We start from the raw sequence: 16,570 nt of genomic DNA, 5'->3' as shown, positions 1-16,570 counted from the left end.
TTAACCATCAGGTGATAAAGGTAAAACCTCTTAACCCTCTGGGGTCCGAGGGCATTTTTTGGACAGCTCACTCGCCTGATATAAATGTTTTATTATTGCTGTTAACAGCTCTTCCTGCATCCCATAATCAAGTTTTATGTCTCTTTTTTCAGGACAACCTGTTCTTTCAGAATATATATGTTTTTGTTGTGTTTTATAAGTGTAATAAAGGTTTACAATCAAAAATAGGCAAGGAAAAAATAAAGCGAAAAACAATTTTCCACACACATTTATTCAAAACACACAGCAAACTATAATAAACAACTGTTTTGACACTTTATACAGGTAATTTGAGGTCTTGTGTGAAAGACTGCACAACAAAAAGTTTCAAATAATAAACACAAATGCACATTTTGAACAATATATACAAAATGGTCTATGCGGTTTGTTGTCCAATGATATGGTAAACAGTGCTTTACGCAGAGAAAGCAACAGTGTTATCCAGTAACATTCACATGCAAACTAGTGGAGCAATCCTGATAGTTACACTCTTTGTTTGAGCACGTGAGGTTGTCATCAGAGGCTCGCCGTCTGCTCCTGCTTTCACTGATCGCTATGTGTAATGGCACTGAGTATGTACTAATAGTATGTACTCATTGGAGCACCCAGGGGACTATTCAAATGGGCCAACTAGTAACATATTACTCCTGAAAACGATCTTTGGCTTTTCACGTGATGTAAATCTGCCCTATGATTGGATTTTGGAAAACCATGTGACGATGAACCAATTTCGAATGGACACTCACATTGCGCACGTCATCACACAGCTTTTATAAGGAGTACAAAAATAGCCAATGGCTGGCTCTAAAGTCCGCGGAGTTAACTTTTCAGCAAAAAAAAGTAAGTTTCTAACTCATCATTCAAAAGTTATTTATAATTTAGTAAAGTTTGGTCTGAGCCATCGTATACGACGTCGTCGGCCCCAGAGGGTTAAATCATTCTAAAGTCAGTTTTAAGCAGAAACTAGGCCATTTTAAGCAGAAACGAGGTGATATTCCGTGATGCTTTGAAATGACCGACGCCCAGTGAACGCAACAGCTAGCAGCTCATGTAGCCGCATCGCTCTAATCGCTTTCTCCATCTTTTATGTTGAAATAATGCTGAATTTATGTGGAAATGATTGTTGTACAAAAGCTTCAGATATCTGTCATTGAGATGTATGACTGGAGTGCAGTTTGAAGCAGAAACGAGGTGATCATCTGTGAACCGCGGCTAATGACGCATGCGCGGTGAAGGCAGGGCGGACCAATTTTTAGGGGAGCCCGTTCGGTCATCCAAACAAGCAAAATACAAGAATTTAACTTAAAAGCCATATTAAAGCTATATTTGTACACAAAAAGCAACCTGGATTGATTGTACGTACTCGCGTAAATCCGAGCATGAAGTGGCCTACAGCTGGCCGCGGGCTAATCTTCAAGCCACTAAAGGTCCGTCCCCAAGGTTGCGTCACCATTCTGGTTCAAAGTGGCTGTGCATCTGCCTTGTACTTTTCTGACGTACACTGGCTCATTTCATTTTTATCAGCTATATCAGTTAAATAGCCTTTAAATACTTGGAAGAAATGATTTATAACCTGGAATAGAATTTTTTTTTTTTTTTTTTTTTTGCGCTTTATACAGTCAACACCACCTCCCTTTCTCTCTCTCTCCCCATTACAAACTGTACCTACCTGCTCTTCAGTGCAGGTGCCAGGAGTGCACGTCAGAAGGCAGGGGGCAAGAAATACTTTTCAGTGAAATAATCCGTTACTTTCTCTATGTTTCCCCGTGGTTGCGAATGAAACCCGTGTGGAAAGAGTGTTTTTCTGTTTCTTTATTAAAATCAGTGTGTTGTTGAAGGCCGGTGTCGCAGAGCGAACGGTCCGCCCCTAAAAATCGGTCCGCCTTTTGCATCTGCACATGCGTCATTTCGGACCACAGCAGCATGTCTGAGAAGGAGTCTCTTCACCCAAAGTAATCAAATGGATTAATGGGATTATTAACCATCAGATGATAAAGGTACAACCTCTTAAATCATTCTAAAGTCAGTTTTAAACTCACCGAAATTCCGTGACACTTTGAAATGTCCGACGCGCAGTGAATGCATCAACTAGCATCTCATTTAGTCGCATCGCCTTTTATGATGAAATAATGCTGAATTTATGTGGAAATGATTGTTGTACAAAAGCTTCAGATATCTGTTGCTGAGATAGACGATGACTGGAGCGCAGTTTGAAGCAGAAACGAGGTGATAATCCGTGAACTGCATCATTGGGGGGACTGATTTTTAGGGGGACCGTTCAGTCTGCAACACCGGAAAGGACTTTGCTGTTAAACTCCTTTGAAATCAGCAGCGCTCTGAAATTTGACGCGTACAGAATGTATGAGAGACAGAGCCGATGGAAAATAACACAACATAAGACCGTTTTCAAAAAGCAAGAAAAGAATGGAGCAAAATATTTAATATAGAGCTTTGAGTAAATGCATTTTTTTCTGTCGTCTAATCTCTCAGTCCTGTTTGGCAGACTCACTCCTTTTTCCTCCTCATTTTTCAACAATAAAAACGCTGGCAAAATTGCAAGTCACACAACTGTGAGTAGTTAAAAAAAAAAACTCTAAATCCAACATTTGGTCACAGTTTGGGCCCCTGCAGGATCAGATGATGTGTTAATGCACTGAGTGTGCATTGTGGAGACCAATCAGATTTTTTTTTATTATTATTTTTTTTTTCTTTTCAACAGGATGAAAGTGCACACTCCTCAGTAGGTAGAAATCACACCACCCGCCGGCATAATTTCAAAGCCCTGATAACATTTCACAGACTCCTCCTGAGAAACTAATCCTGCTTAAGTAAGGATGATGAGAAATATTGACACAATAAGCCAAAAAAAGTCACAATTTTGTTGCCTCAAGCAGCCTTGATTGTTGAAAACAACTTAATAAAAGCTTTTTTAAAGTTGCTCTTTTGACAGACACAAAAGGAAGCTTTAACATTAAACTATAGCTTGTAGCTTTAGTGGCGACAGAAAAGTCATTATGTTAGATTTCCCTGGAGAACAAACTCATTATTTTATCAGTTTCTTAGAATACTGTAAAATAATTTAATTTCTGTCTGAATAAATCTCCATTCGTCCCCACCCTCCACCCCACCCACCCAAGACGGCCATTTGTTGTGTTTCCGTTCATGGATGAGAGGAATTTGGGTTAAACTTCCATTGTCGAAGGTGGCTGGGTTTATAACCATTTTTTGACACTTTTTGCCAGGTTTGTTGATCGAGTATGCTCGAGAACAATTTGCACCACCTTTTACCAAAATTGGGCAGCTATAACGTTTGACTCCTGTACAAACTGAAATTGACCTTTGTTGCCATTTTTGCTGTTTTCCCCCATGACTCCAGAACATTCAGTCATAGATAGTCCAAACTATACCTTTTTGGAGTCTCTGTGACCAGACACATAAATGTGGTACAGCTTTTAATATGATTGGAGCATTTTTAAATTTTGACCCCTGTGTAATTCTTCATTGACCCCTACCTGGCCGCCATATTGGATTTTCAAGTGGCCAGCACTTTTTTCTCAAACACTGATTTCTGAAGAACATTCATGCCAAATCTGATGCTTGTATGACAAAGTGAAGGATTGTTTCAGTTATCTGCTGCACTACTTGGACAAGCAGTGGAACATCTTGAACACTGAACGAGGTCCAGTTGTTTGTGAATAATATTCTAACTTTGAGCCTCTGAGAAGCACCACGAGCCGAAGCTGGTATTGAACTGTTAGCAACAGGTAGCAGTTTGTCAAAAGCACGGACAAAAACACAACAGCCTGAACACTTCGTTTCAGGTGGAAAACACAAGTGGAATAAGGACATTTTGGAACGTAGCATCCCTCCATGGGAGTCAATCAAATCAGTGCTACCTGTGAAGACGGTGGAGCACACACGAAGAGAAACTCTGCACACGTGCATGTGGTGTTGGACTGTGTGTGTGGGGGGGGTGGGATCTGACAGGACAGTGCTGGAACCAGTGGAATGGAACCAACAGCGCCTTCTGTCTCTGTCATCTATAGACTCAAACCAGACAAGCATTAATTCTTATATCAGTTACAGACTATTCTTTCACTGTCTTTGCCATTATGAGTTAAATTTTCTCTCTTCCTTTTTATCTTTATGTCTGCTCTCTTGCAGGCAAACCAGAGTCTTATTCAGAATATTTCAGTCTGAACAAAAGCACAGCGGAGCTCCTGCTACTAAAGCCTGTCGATCGGGAACTCCACCGACAATTTGATCTGGTTATTAAGGTGAGAAGCACCGAGAGGAGGATTTAATTTGATTTTCCCAACACATATTTATTATAGAAACACCAAAGGACCATTGTGGCACTCACCGTACAATGAATTTTTAATGGCTTTAATGCTGATGTATCCCCGAAGCAGCTAATCACAGAAGAGTTAATAAAGACAAAGTGATCCTATTTGTTGTTTTGTGGAACATTGGGTTCTGACAGCTACATATAATCAACTCTGATCATTTTAAATTACTGTAATTGTAAAGAATTAGAGGCGTGAGGCTGTTCTCATTTCAATTTGGGCTGGTGATAGAGTTGCAAGGTGACATAAAAAATTAACACCTACGTAAATTGAGTTAAGGTGAACTCTTGCAAAGTTGTACAATGTATGTGACAAAGTTGATGTAAAAATTGTTTCCCTGTGTGTCGGTGAAGTGACAATAACAGGGTGTTGTCGCTTGTGTGTGTGCTCAAGATAACTCAAAATTGGTGATACTGATTTACTTCATACTTGGAGAGGATATTACTTGGGTAGATATATAGAGGTGATTAGATTTTTGATCAGTTTGGTTGAAGCCAAGGTAAAGATGGTCTGAAAAATCACTTTTTTGTGTTTTGTTTTTGTATATCTCAACAATCAAGAAGCCTACATGGATTAGTCTTGGATGGAATATTATTTGAATTTGAAACAGTTTAGTCACAGTTCAAGGAAAACATGTTCCAAAAAAAAAACGTTTTGTATATCTCAACAACCAAGATGCCAAGATGGTTCAAACTTGGTGGGAATATTACTTAGACATATTTCTAGAGGTGATTAGATTTTTAGAGTAGTTTAGTCAAAGGTCAGGGTCAAGGAAAACATGATGTAGCAAAACACCAAGAAGCCTCAGTGGATGCTTTAAGGCATATATTGATCAGCAAAATACTTCTGATTGACTTTTATGAATGAATTCATGATGAAGTCACACAAAAGTGATATGATGAAGTTGTACATAGTCAAAAACACTATGACAACCATATGTATGTTTACCTCACCTGCTTTTCATTTACAATAACGCCTTTGAAAAAAATGAACTGTAAACAATGCTTCAAAAGAAAAGAGTGCTAATTGCTCTGTTTTATTATGTAAAGAATTAATAAAAAAGTACCTCAGCAGCAGGGTCAGCGGTGTAAAATAAAAAACAATCACAGCCAGAACTAAAATATTATTTTCTCTTCTGCCTTTAGGCAGAGCAGGACAACGGTCACCCCCTGCCTGCTTTTGCCAATCTCCAAATCGAAGTTCTGGATGAAAACAACCAGGCACCTTTCTTCCTGGAGGCAAGTTACCATGGCTATGTCAATGAGGCATCACCAGTGGGAACCACCATAGCAATCAATGCAAGCCTGTCGGCACCATTGGCTATAGTAGCGCTGGATAACGATGTGGAGGAGGTGAGAATACAGCCCGTGTACAAGCACACCAACCTGATTAAGTTGCACTGTTGCAAATAAAATCAATGGACTATTGTGTAAAATATAAATGTACAGGTGCAGAGAAGAAACTATGCAGTTGTTTAAAAAGCAAACCTTACAGTACTGTACAGTAATTTTAAGCACGCTATATAAAAAAGTCATAAAGCAAACATGCACAAAATAGGACTGTTCTCACTGTAAAGGAATAGATTGTGGTTTGTATTCATAAATCTGTTGTGCAGGTAATAACATGGATTTGTCAAATGATGGTGTCGCAGACCGAACGGTCTGCCCCTAAAAATCGGTCTGCCTTTTACATCTACGCATGCGTCATTTCAGACCACAGCAGCACGTCTGAGACGGAGTCTCTTCACCCAAAGCAATCAAATGGATTAATGGAATTATTAACCATCAGATGATAAAGGTAAAACCTCATTCTAAAGTGAGTTTTAAGCAGAAACGAGGCAGTTTTAAGCAGAAACTTGGCAAAATTCCGTAACACTTTGAAATGACTGAACACATCAGCTAGCAGCTCATTTAACCGCTGATCACTTCATCTGTCGTTTATAATGAAATAATGCTGGATTTCTGTGGAAATGATTGTTATACAAAAGCTTCAGATATCTGTCACTGAGATAGATGATGACTGGAGTGCAGTTTTAAACAGAAACAAGGTTTTAATCTGGAAAAATTTAAGAAAAAGCAAAATAAAACAAAGAACCAACGATGCAGCAGATCGAAGATTAAAGCACTTCTTCATTGGTTCAATATTCAAAGCAAAGCCGCGCTGCAGAAATGGTTGATTATGCAGACCCGCTGCAGGGTCTGCATAATCAATGTAGAAAAATGATCATTTTCCTGACAAACACCCCCAAAAACAACAGCCACTCTGAAGGACCGATGAGGGAATCGTTAAGCAAAAAGGCTATTAATGTCGAATCATCGAATCATTTCTTAAGGATACCCAAAATGTTGCAAACAAGTTGCCGCAAACGCTTGTTTACGCTGACAGTGAAATCTTCCTCCCCAGCGAGAACGTGATTACGCGCAAGATTTGACACTGTAAAGACATCAATAGGACTACATAGACTCCAACTAAACCACATACACACACACAAAAAAAACAACAAAAAACTTTTAGCTTTTGAAGCTAATTAGGCCAGACAGAAATTAAATCAATGTCAGATGAGAAAACTGATCAACACAAGTAAGACTTTCAAAAAAACAAAACATAGGTTTGGTTTGGGAATTTAAAATGATTCTGTGTTGATTTTGTTTTTGTTGGCTCAAGTTGGGTAATGTTAGCTTGCTAGCCTCAATCATTTGCTAACCAGCTAGCCAACTATTATTGTCTGAACGTGTAGTGGTATGACAACCCATGTAGATATAACAGAACACTTCAAGTCTGTGTTTTCACAAAAGATTTTTGAAGAAAGAAAGTACAGATTGTTGTTTTGTGTATGGAACAACACACAGCAAACAATAAGCTTACAATTTTGTGGTCATAAAAGTACAACACAAGCAACACAAAGCATCCATCTAATTTTCTCCCAAAGATAAGCTTTTCTGTTTCTACTACAATAAGTTTTTATAGCTCAGCCTTGCTGTCTATGTTGCTTGTATCGTTGTTTCGGCAACGTCCGAATGCTGATTCATGCGTGGGTGCACGTTTGGAAAGGGAGGAGTGAGGACAGGGCAACAGGTTGGTTGGAGTCATCTCTAACGGTAACATTCTTTATAACATATTTCTGCCGGATTATTGCATCACCGTTGCTTTAGGAATTTTGCAATAAACAATATACGTGCATGCATGAACACAGTAACTTATATTATCTCATCTTTCCTTAAAGGTGGCAGCCTCACAGATACCTGTAGGTATCAGCTCTTTGAATGTCTGTCTTGGGTCTCTTTCTGTTTGTTTTATGTTTTTTCTGTGTGTGTGTGGTTTCATTGATAAGCAGCATGCACTAGCAGCACGGTTGTATTGTGAAAAGACAAACACAGAAACCAGGGATTGGTTGACTGACGTGTCTGTGCGCCCCACACCCCCTCAGTATTCAGCTGCATTTTAGCTTTGTTTGCAGTGTGTGAAGTGCATTTGGGTACTAAAGCTAATTTCCCTTTATATCGCCCTCTCAGTGATAATGTAAGAATTTACAGCGCCGTAATGTTGTTACCGGCTATGCATTCCCACGAGATTAGTTTGTTTAAGATGTAGCGTAGGCATTTTGACAAAAACAAGCTTTGGTTCATTGCTTTCTAAAAGATCCCACAACAGGGAAGGAGCTTTGCACGGACAAAACGTGTGTCTGCATACTCGACAATTGATATACGCTGAGTTACTTTAAATATTGCTAACCCCGGCATTTTCTCCAGCATTAAGTACCAACAGTGATGATTAGAGCTAATTGCTTTTATGTGCCGTCCATCACTTTTATTCCCGCGTGCATGCAGCTGTGTGTGTGCGGCATTAAGTGTATGTGTATTTATTTATGACTCAATTGTCACGCTGGCTACATCAACACCATTATCAGCACAAGAAACACACACACACACACATACTCACACACACGTACATTGACAAAGTGTGCTGAGTTGGCCTTATTATAGCAGAGCGACTGTGTGGGTAATGTCAGGGGAGGATTTGGATGAGGATTGACTTTTCGTCATTGAATGTAACACACATATATAGAAAATGCTTAGACAGCCTGCAAAGGAGGATTTTTGTGTCGGGAAACACTGAGCAGACGCTTCTCATTCTTCTTTGGAAAGCATGTGCCAAGGACTGACTTTCTTCAGATAATGCTGTTGCATACTCTGCTAGCTTGTTGTAACGTAGCGCTCCGTTTTACTGTAAATAATAAAATCAAATGGAAAATCTGTGCAGACATTTACTAGGGAAGCTACGACCACTACCTTTGCACCCCCCCCCCCCCCCCCCCCACACACACACACACACACACTAAACCAAACCAACTTTATAGGTGTTAGATGACCCCAAAACACAATCAGGATGTTCCCAAAAATAAAAATGGGCCTCAAGCCAGTTAGCCTAGATGGCTGCCAAGATGGCCGCCAGAATGTTTTTTTTTTTTGTCACTAAAACACTTATAAACAATTTAAATATCACAGAGGTTCAATGGGAAGACCATTGCAGGTCACAGCAAACTCATTTGTGCCTAAACTAAATACATTCATGGGTTTAAGATTAAAAATGGCATCCAAAATGGCCATCAACAGACTCTTATTAAAATACATAGTAGGAAGTTGTTTGTTTGTTTGTTGAGAAAAACCCTATTTTGGTGGCCATCTTGGATAATTGGCCTGAGGCCAGTTTTTACTTTTGGGAACATCCTGGTTGTGTTTTGGGGTCATCTAAGGAACCTAAAAAAAAGTTGGTTTGGTTTAGTCCTGGGGGGGGGGGGGGGGGGGGCAAAGGTAGTGGTCGTAGCTCCCCTAGTAATTGTGAGATGACTGAATTTAAGCACCTCAGTCCATTTTAAGTTTTTTCAACTTAAAACTGTGATTCCGATCAACTCATAATTTGAAGTTCGGTGGGTTTAAAGAAAACAAGTCCGACAAAAATCAGCTTCAATGTTTTGACTGTGGCTCAATCATCATCAACCAGTCAACATTTATTGATATAGCCCTTTACAGCAGCCAAAAGGTGACTTAACAGTAAAATCAAGGAATAACATTAACCAGAATAAAAGAAAACATGCAGTAGAATTTGAAAAAAGGTAGATAAAAGCGAAATATGTCACAGCACCACTAGGTATTAAAAGTCATTGAAATAAATAGGTCTTGAACTTTGATTTTTAAAAAAGTGCTTGGTCAGAAATAATGCATAATTCAGTGGGTATCAGGTGTGGCACAAACCGGGTGGACGCAAATGCAATCTCACATGAATGATAGAGTTCAAAAGGTTTAATAAGATCAGTACATGGGGAATCCAGCAACAAGGCATAGGTAGCAGAATGGCGAGAGGCTGAGACTATTAGCAGGCGCAGGTAAAAAACACAGTGCATGGGCTATCAGATGCAAGGCAAAATCAAGGCCAAAAATGAGGTAGAATCAGAATATAGGCAGGCAGAACGGAGCAAGGTACAAGGCTGGAAAGCGACACAAAATCAACAATCTGGGAGTGAGCCGTGAGACTGTGAGGGCTTAAATAGGGAGCAGACTAATCAGGGCGTGATGAAGTGCAGGTGTGTGGATGGCTCTGGAAGGAAGCGTGGCTGGGGAAGACAAAGGTGAGTGCAAGGGAATGCAGTGAGAAGAAAAGCAAAGCAGACTGGGGCAAGATAATCATTGACAGAAAAAAACAACGGTGAAACAATGTGACGTCCTCAATAAACAATAATTAATGTGAACAAAACAAAAGGGGGAAACTAGGAAATGACATATCTAAATAGCGGGAAACAAGAAGATCAAAGATAATAAGCGAAACTAGAACCGAACTGATAAAATATAAAAGTAAATGCAATAACTGATAATAAGGTGACAACATAAACTAAGACTGCACCGAAAATAAATGAATAAAACAACAAAACCAGAGACTACAGAATAATGTCATAAATAAAACTAACTGATAAACAGAGAATGCAATAAATAACAAACGGAACATAATCAGATAAGAAACACTTGAAGATAAATAATAACCAAAACCTGTGACTAAAGTGTAATACAATAAATGTGATAAACAGAATTAAACTACGACTAAAGCAACATAAGGGACGAAGAGTGAAAGCAAATGGCCAGCGACTACAAAAGCACCATCACCCCAAAGTTTGTATTTTGACCTTGAGACTTCAAAATAAAGTTGACCAGATGACCACAATGCCAAAATGTAAGTGTGGAGAGTTTAAATTTCAAACGGGAGTTGGGGGAAAACCATTACATGAATTGTAAACTTCATTATTGCACAGGTCTCCCTTGTAAAAGAGATCTCGATCTCAACGAGACTATCCTGGTCAAATAAAGGTTAAATTAAACTAATGGCTTTAAAAACAATCAATAAAATCTTTAAATTGATTCTAAAATGAACTGGAAGCCAGTGGAGTGAGGAAAGTACAGGCATAATATGCTCATGTCTAGAAGTCATACTTCACTATTCTTACTAGTCTTCCCAAACCTATAGTTTCAACCCCTTCTTCACACTAATACTGCAGTTGGCATCATGTTATCGTGGAAATACTATCACTGCGGCAGTTTAGAATACTCTGCATTGAATATGTGAAACCCTCATTAAATTTATTCAGTTGGTAACATTCAAATGAATTAAATTGTCCAAACTGTGAAAGCGCACAAGTACGAGGTCTGTGATAAAACTAACGTACCTTTTTATTTTTTCAAAAACTATATGGATTTGAATCACGTGCGATTACATCAGACAACCTTGAACCCTCATGTGCATGTGTGTTTTTTCACGCCTGTCGGTTACGTCATTCGCCTGTGGGCTGGCTTTGAGTGAGGAGTGGTCCACCCCTCCCGTCGGAATCTCTTTGTCTGAGAACTTCCTGAGAGACTGACGCTTTGCTTGATCAAAATTTTTTCAAAAACTGTGAGGCACATCGAAGTGGACATCATTCGAGAAATTCAACTGGTTTTCTGTGAAAATTTTAACGGCTGATGAGAGATTATGGACTGTTGCTGTCGCTTTAAGGACTGCCCACGGAGCAGGATGTCGCGACGCGCCCTGAGCCGCCACTGGCTGGCTGTTTCGAGCTGAAAGCTTCCAAATTCAAGCCTCTGTTGACCCAGGACGTCGTGAGAGAACAGAGAACTTTCAGAAGAGGTCGGGATCAGCAGTTTATCCGGATATTCCACTGTTAAAGGAGATTTTATTAATGAAAGATGTGCGGACGGGTCCGCGCGTCAGGACGCAGCCGGCGAGGTGCGGCGGCACAGGAAAAACACCTCCGTGTTGATAACCATTTGTAAAAACCAGCCGGCTTTTGATGGCTTTCAGTTGATTGAGTATCTGAGAAATTGTTTAACAGCTGGACATGTTCCAACTTGTCCTTAAGGCTTCCAACAGAGGTGTTTTTCCTGTAGCGGCATGCGGCACTGGCTGCGTCCCGACGCGTGGACCTGTCCGCACTTTCTTTCATTACAAACTTTCCTTTAACAGTGGAATGTCCGGATAAACTGCTGATCCCGACCTCTTCTGAAAGTTCTGTTCTCTCACGACGTCCTGGGTCAGCAGAGGCTTAAATTTGGAAGCTTTCAGCTCGAAACAGGCAGATAGCGGCAGCTCAGGGCGCGTCGCGACGTCCTGCTCCATGGGCAGTCCTTAAAGCGACAGCAACAGTCCATAATCTCTCATCAGCCGTTAAAATGTTCACAGAAAACCAGCTGAATTTCTCGAATGATGTCCACTTCGCTGTGCCTCACAGTTTTTGAAAAAGTTTTGATCAAGCACAGCGTCAGTCTCTCAGGAAGTTCTCAGACAAAGAGATTCCGACGGGAGGGGTGGACCACTCCTCACTCAAAGCCAGCCCACAGGCGAATGACGTAACCGACAGGCGTGAAAAAACTCTCGCATGCCCACGAGGTTTCAAGCTTGTCTGATGTAATCGCACGTGATTCAAATCCATATAGTTTTTTAAAAAATAAAAAGGTCTGATACTTATCTAACAGACCTCGTATTCACAGTTGCGTTCCTGTGTGTATAAAAAGCTTGTAACAAACACTCAGTTTTGCTGTCTTCCTTTCTTTCTCTCTAACAGACAAAGGATCCTCAGCTCCTGTTTTCATTGGACAGCTATTCCAACGTTTTCTCCGTGTCGCCTACTGGAATTAGAAGATACCTCACTTTGGCGAAGTCCCTTGACAGAGAGACTCAAGACTCCTACACTTTCATGGTATGTTAGAAGTGTGGCTTTGGTGAACAAGAGCGTGAGAGTCTGGATGAGCTTTGGAATGCATCTGAATAAGGCACTCCAACCCTTTGAGAAAAATACAGCAGCGAACTTGAGGCCAGACTTCCATCTAAAAAGCAGCGGTGAAATGAGCCGAGTGAAAAGTAAAGGATGAACGTTGGTAGACATAAATACAGAGAAGGGCGGGCAGCTGGAGTGAGTGTGAAAGCAAAAGGAAATTAGAAGCATACACTTGTAACCCTGCGAAATAACACTTTTCAGCAAAGATTTACAATTTTTGACCAGTATGTTCTGAGAGAAAGCAGTCACGGGGAGACATAATGGACAGGAATACAATGTGGCAACGCTGTGTATCACAGAGTGGGAAATAAAAATAGGAAAATAAGGGGGGAAGAATGAAAGAAAAGGGATGTAGGAATAGAGGAAAAAGAAGAAAGAAAGTAGAAAAAATGTGAAAGGAGGAAGGCGTAAAGAGACAAAAAGATAAGATTAGCAAATTGTGGCGTTAAAGTCTGTTGATGTCCAGGTTTGGAGCGTTATGTATAAAAGACATTGTTATGTCTGTGGCAGACTAATAAGAGGCTGTGTTGAATTGCAGTTACTATTAGCATATATAATTATCGTTTCTGAGAACGTGTCACATTTCTGGCACTCGGAGCACATAACACTGGTATATAAATACTTAAAAGTTGTCTTCTTCAGAAATAAAATGTGCTATTTATTAAGGATTTTGGCATGTTGAATTCAAATATGACAATAACAATGGCTAATTAGCTACTGTTTCCAAGATATTCAAGGTATTACATTTTTACTGTTACTTCTACTGTTAACACAATATAATTATATTGTGTTAACAGTAGAGTTTTCATGAAAAATCATAAACATAGGTCTTTTTATGTTTCTCTGATTGTTTGTATAATATATCACCTGTTATCTATTTGTAACACTTTAAAAATTAGCAAAAGGGTTATATATTAATCCTTAGAAGCACAGTAGTAGCATTTCTTAAAAATACAGCCAATCAACAATTTCAAACAACATTTTAATTCTCCGTGGCCCAAAATTAGTAAAGTTTGACTATCTTTATTTCGGAAGCATTTTGGCTGTAGACCAGTGAATTTTGAGCCAGTAGAGTTTTTGTGGATGGGTGGATGCTCATGCAGCCATACATCTTAAAGGCTTTTTGCACCATAAACACACCTTTTTAGCAACTGTGGAGCCCATGTGATGTTGCACCAAGGTATAGGAAGGGCACAATATCAGCACTGCAAATATTGGAGGAATGTACGCAACATCTACGTATAATGAACAATGCATAAGGTCTGTTCCACTGCCCGAGCTCGACCTGCTTCCCAGATGACACCAACGCTGACAGGAACGACCCCATAATTGGACTTCTCAGCCATTGTGTTTCCATTGTGGTAAGAACTCCAAGCACAAGAACTCTTTGATAGTAGAAGTAGTAGGGTTTTGTTGTATAGGAACTATTTTTATGTTAGCTAACACATGCTAAGTTGTATATAGTAATTATAAGAATCACCATAATCATTATAATGATGAAGACATTTAAAAAATTACACTATATTCCTGATAGACAATTCTGTGGAGATGTTACTTGCTCAAAATTACATAATCTTCGGTGTTCTGTGTGGTGTGAATGTAACCAGAAGAACTGTCTCTAGGACACTTTGTTGTTGTTTTGTTTATTTTGTTTGTTTGTGTTTTTTATTTATTTTTCTCTTTTCATTAGTGAAGCTCAGGCACTTTGTTTTTGTTTTTTTGTTTGTTTGTTTGTGTTGTTTTGTTTGTTTTAATTTTCCACTGTTGTTTTTTGTTGTTTTATTTGTTAGTTTTAATTTTCCACTTTTTAATCAGTGAAGCTCAGACACTTTTTGTGGGGTTTTTGTGTGTGTGTGTGTGTGTGTGTGTGTGTGTGTGTGTGTGTGTGTGTGTGTGTGTGTGTGTGTGTGTGTGTGTGTGTGTGTGTGTGTGTGTGTTTCTTTCTTAATTTTCCACTTTTCATCAGTGAAGCCCGGACACTTTGTTGTTTTTTGTTTATTTCTGTTTTTTTGTTGTTGTTTGTTTGTTTGCTTGTTTTAGTTTTCCACTTTTTAATCAGTGAAGCTCAGACACTTTGTTTTTTGTTTTTTGTTTGTTTGTTTGTTTGTTTTAATTTTCCACTTTTTAATCAGTGAAGCTCAGACACTTTGTTGTGGGTTTTTTGTTTGTTTATGTTTGTCTTAATTTTCCACTTTTCATCAGTGAAGCTCGGACACTTTGTTGTTTTTTGGTTTGTTTGTGTATTTTATTTGTTTGTGTTTGTTTTAACTTTCCACTTTTCATTAGTGAGACTCAGACACTTTGTTGTTTTTTGGTTTGTTTGTGTTTTTTATTTGTTTGTGTTTTAATTTTCCACTTTTCATCAGTGAAGCTCAGACACTTTTTGTTGTTTTTGTTTGTTTGTTTGTGTTTTTGTTTAATTTTCCACTTTTCATCAGTGAAGCTCTGACACTTTTTCTTGTCGTTTCCTTTTCCCGGTTTTGTTGTTGTTGTTGGATGGACCAAGCAAAGGAGTAATTTACTCTTTGCTGGTGCTTCATTGTCTGCATGATGTGTGAGTGTGTTTGTGTGAATGGGTGAATGTGAGGCATAATTGTAAAGAGCTTTGAGTGTCTGATGTAGATGGAAAAGCACCATATAAATGGAGTCCATTTACCATTTAGCTAAATGGTTCCCATTGTTGATTGTACTGGTTAAAGTAGATCCTGAAAGCAAAACTGCCGATAGGAAATTGTTTTTAGAATGATTGTTTTCTCCCTGAATTTAACTGTCTATATTATTTCTGTCAACTTGTTTTTTTTTTTTTGTTTTTGTTTTTTGTCTGTTATCTTTTTCTGGTTCATTCCTCCCTTTATTATTTTTTCCGTATTTGTGTTCTTCTCTGCTTCTTTTTTCTGCTTTCATTTTGTCTTAGCACAGTTTAATGCAACAGGTTCTTTTTTCCCGCACTGTAAAGATACTAACCGTTACCAATCATTCCGTCTCTATCCGATTGTTCTTATCTGTCACATTTAGTGTGATCAGATGTGCACGGCGTGCACATGCCTGTAAACTGCTATTTAAATGTAAAGATGGAAAATTGGGATAGTCTGTTGAGCTGACTGAAAGGAACAAACGTATAATCATTGTCAGAAGAGAACTGTAAAACACACCCCTAAAGCATGAAAAAATTTGATCATGGAGAGACCTGTGAGATATGGAAAATTGTTTTTTTTTTATTTCTGACAGATGAGTTCGTAGAGGTGGAATCTTCAGCTCATAAATACTTTTGTAGCCTGATATTGCGTGGAGAAACATCTTTTTAACTGGATTTTGATGCAGTTTACCTTCTGTTCATGGACTTTCTAATTTAGAAACAAAAATCTATGAATGAAAAATATTATACAAATAATGAGCGTTTATGAGTGCAATGGTAAGAATATTTCATGTGGTGAAAGGTGGAACGTTCCATCTTTCACGATACATCTTTCACAATAGAATGTGAATGAAATATTCTTACCATTGAACGAATGAAAGAGCATTCATTATTTGTTTAATATCGCTGACGTTGGTGTGTGAGGGTGTCTGTGTGAATGGGTAAATGTGAGGCATAATTGTAAAGCGCTTTGAGCGTTTGATCCAGATAGAAAAGCACTATATCAATCCAATCCATTTACCATGTATATGGCGCCTACAACCCCTGGCAAAAATTATGGAATCACCGGCCTCGGAGGATGTTCATTCAGTTGTTTAATTTTGTAGTAAAAAGCAGATCACAGACATGACACAAAACTAAAGTCATTTCAAATGGCAACCTTCTGGCTTTAAGAAACACTATAAGAAATCAAGAAAAAAAATTGTGGCAGTCAGTAACGTTTACTTTTTAGAC

The 16,570-nt window shown here is 38.9% G+C and overlaps 1 protein-coding gene across 1 annotated transcript in view; it reads left to right on the top strand.

Moving 5' to 3' along the window:
- LOC117530861 (protocadherin-15-like) overlaps positions 1-16,570 on the top strand; it is a 520,141-nt gene that overhangs the window by 194,570 nt on the left and 309,001 nt on the right. Inside the window, 3 exon segments of the mRNA XM_034193803.1 lie at positions 4,204-4,316; positions 5,531-5,737; positions 12,490-12,624. Of these exon segments, the coding sequence (XP_034049694.1) occupies positions 4,204-4,316; positions 5,531-5,737; positions 12,490-12,624 (455 nt within the window).

This window comes from Thalassophryne amazonica, chromosome 18 (genome assembly GCF_902500255.1).
Source record: "Thalassophryne amazonica chromosome 18, fThaAma1.1, whole genome shotgun sequence".
NCBI classification, from domain to species: Eukaryota; Metazoa; Chordata; class Actinopteri; order Batrachoidiformes; family Batrachoididae; genus Thalassophryne; species Thalassophryne amazonica.
The sequence above is the reverse complement of the archived record's forward strand: the minus strand, read 5'-3'. Positions and strand labels throughout refer to the sequence as shown.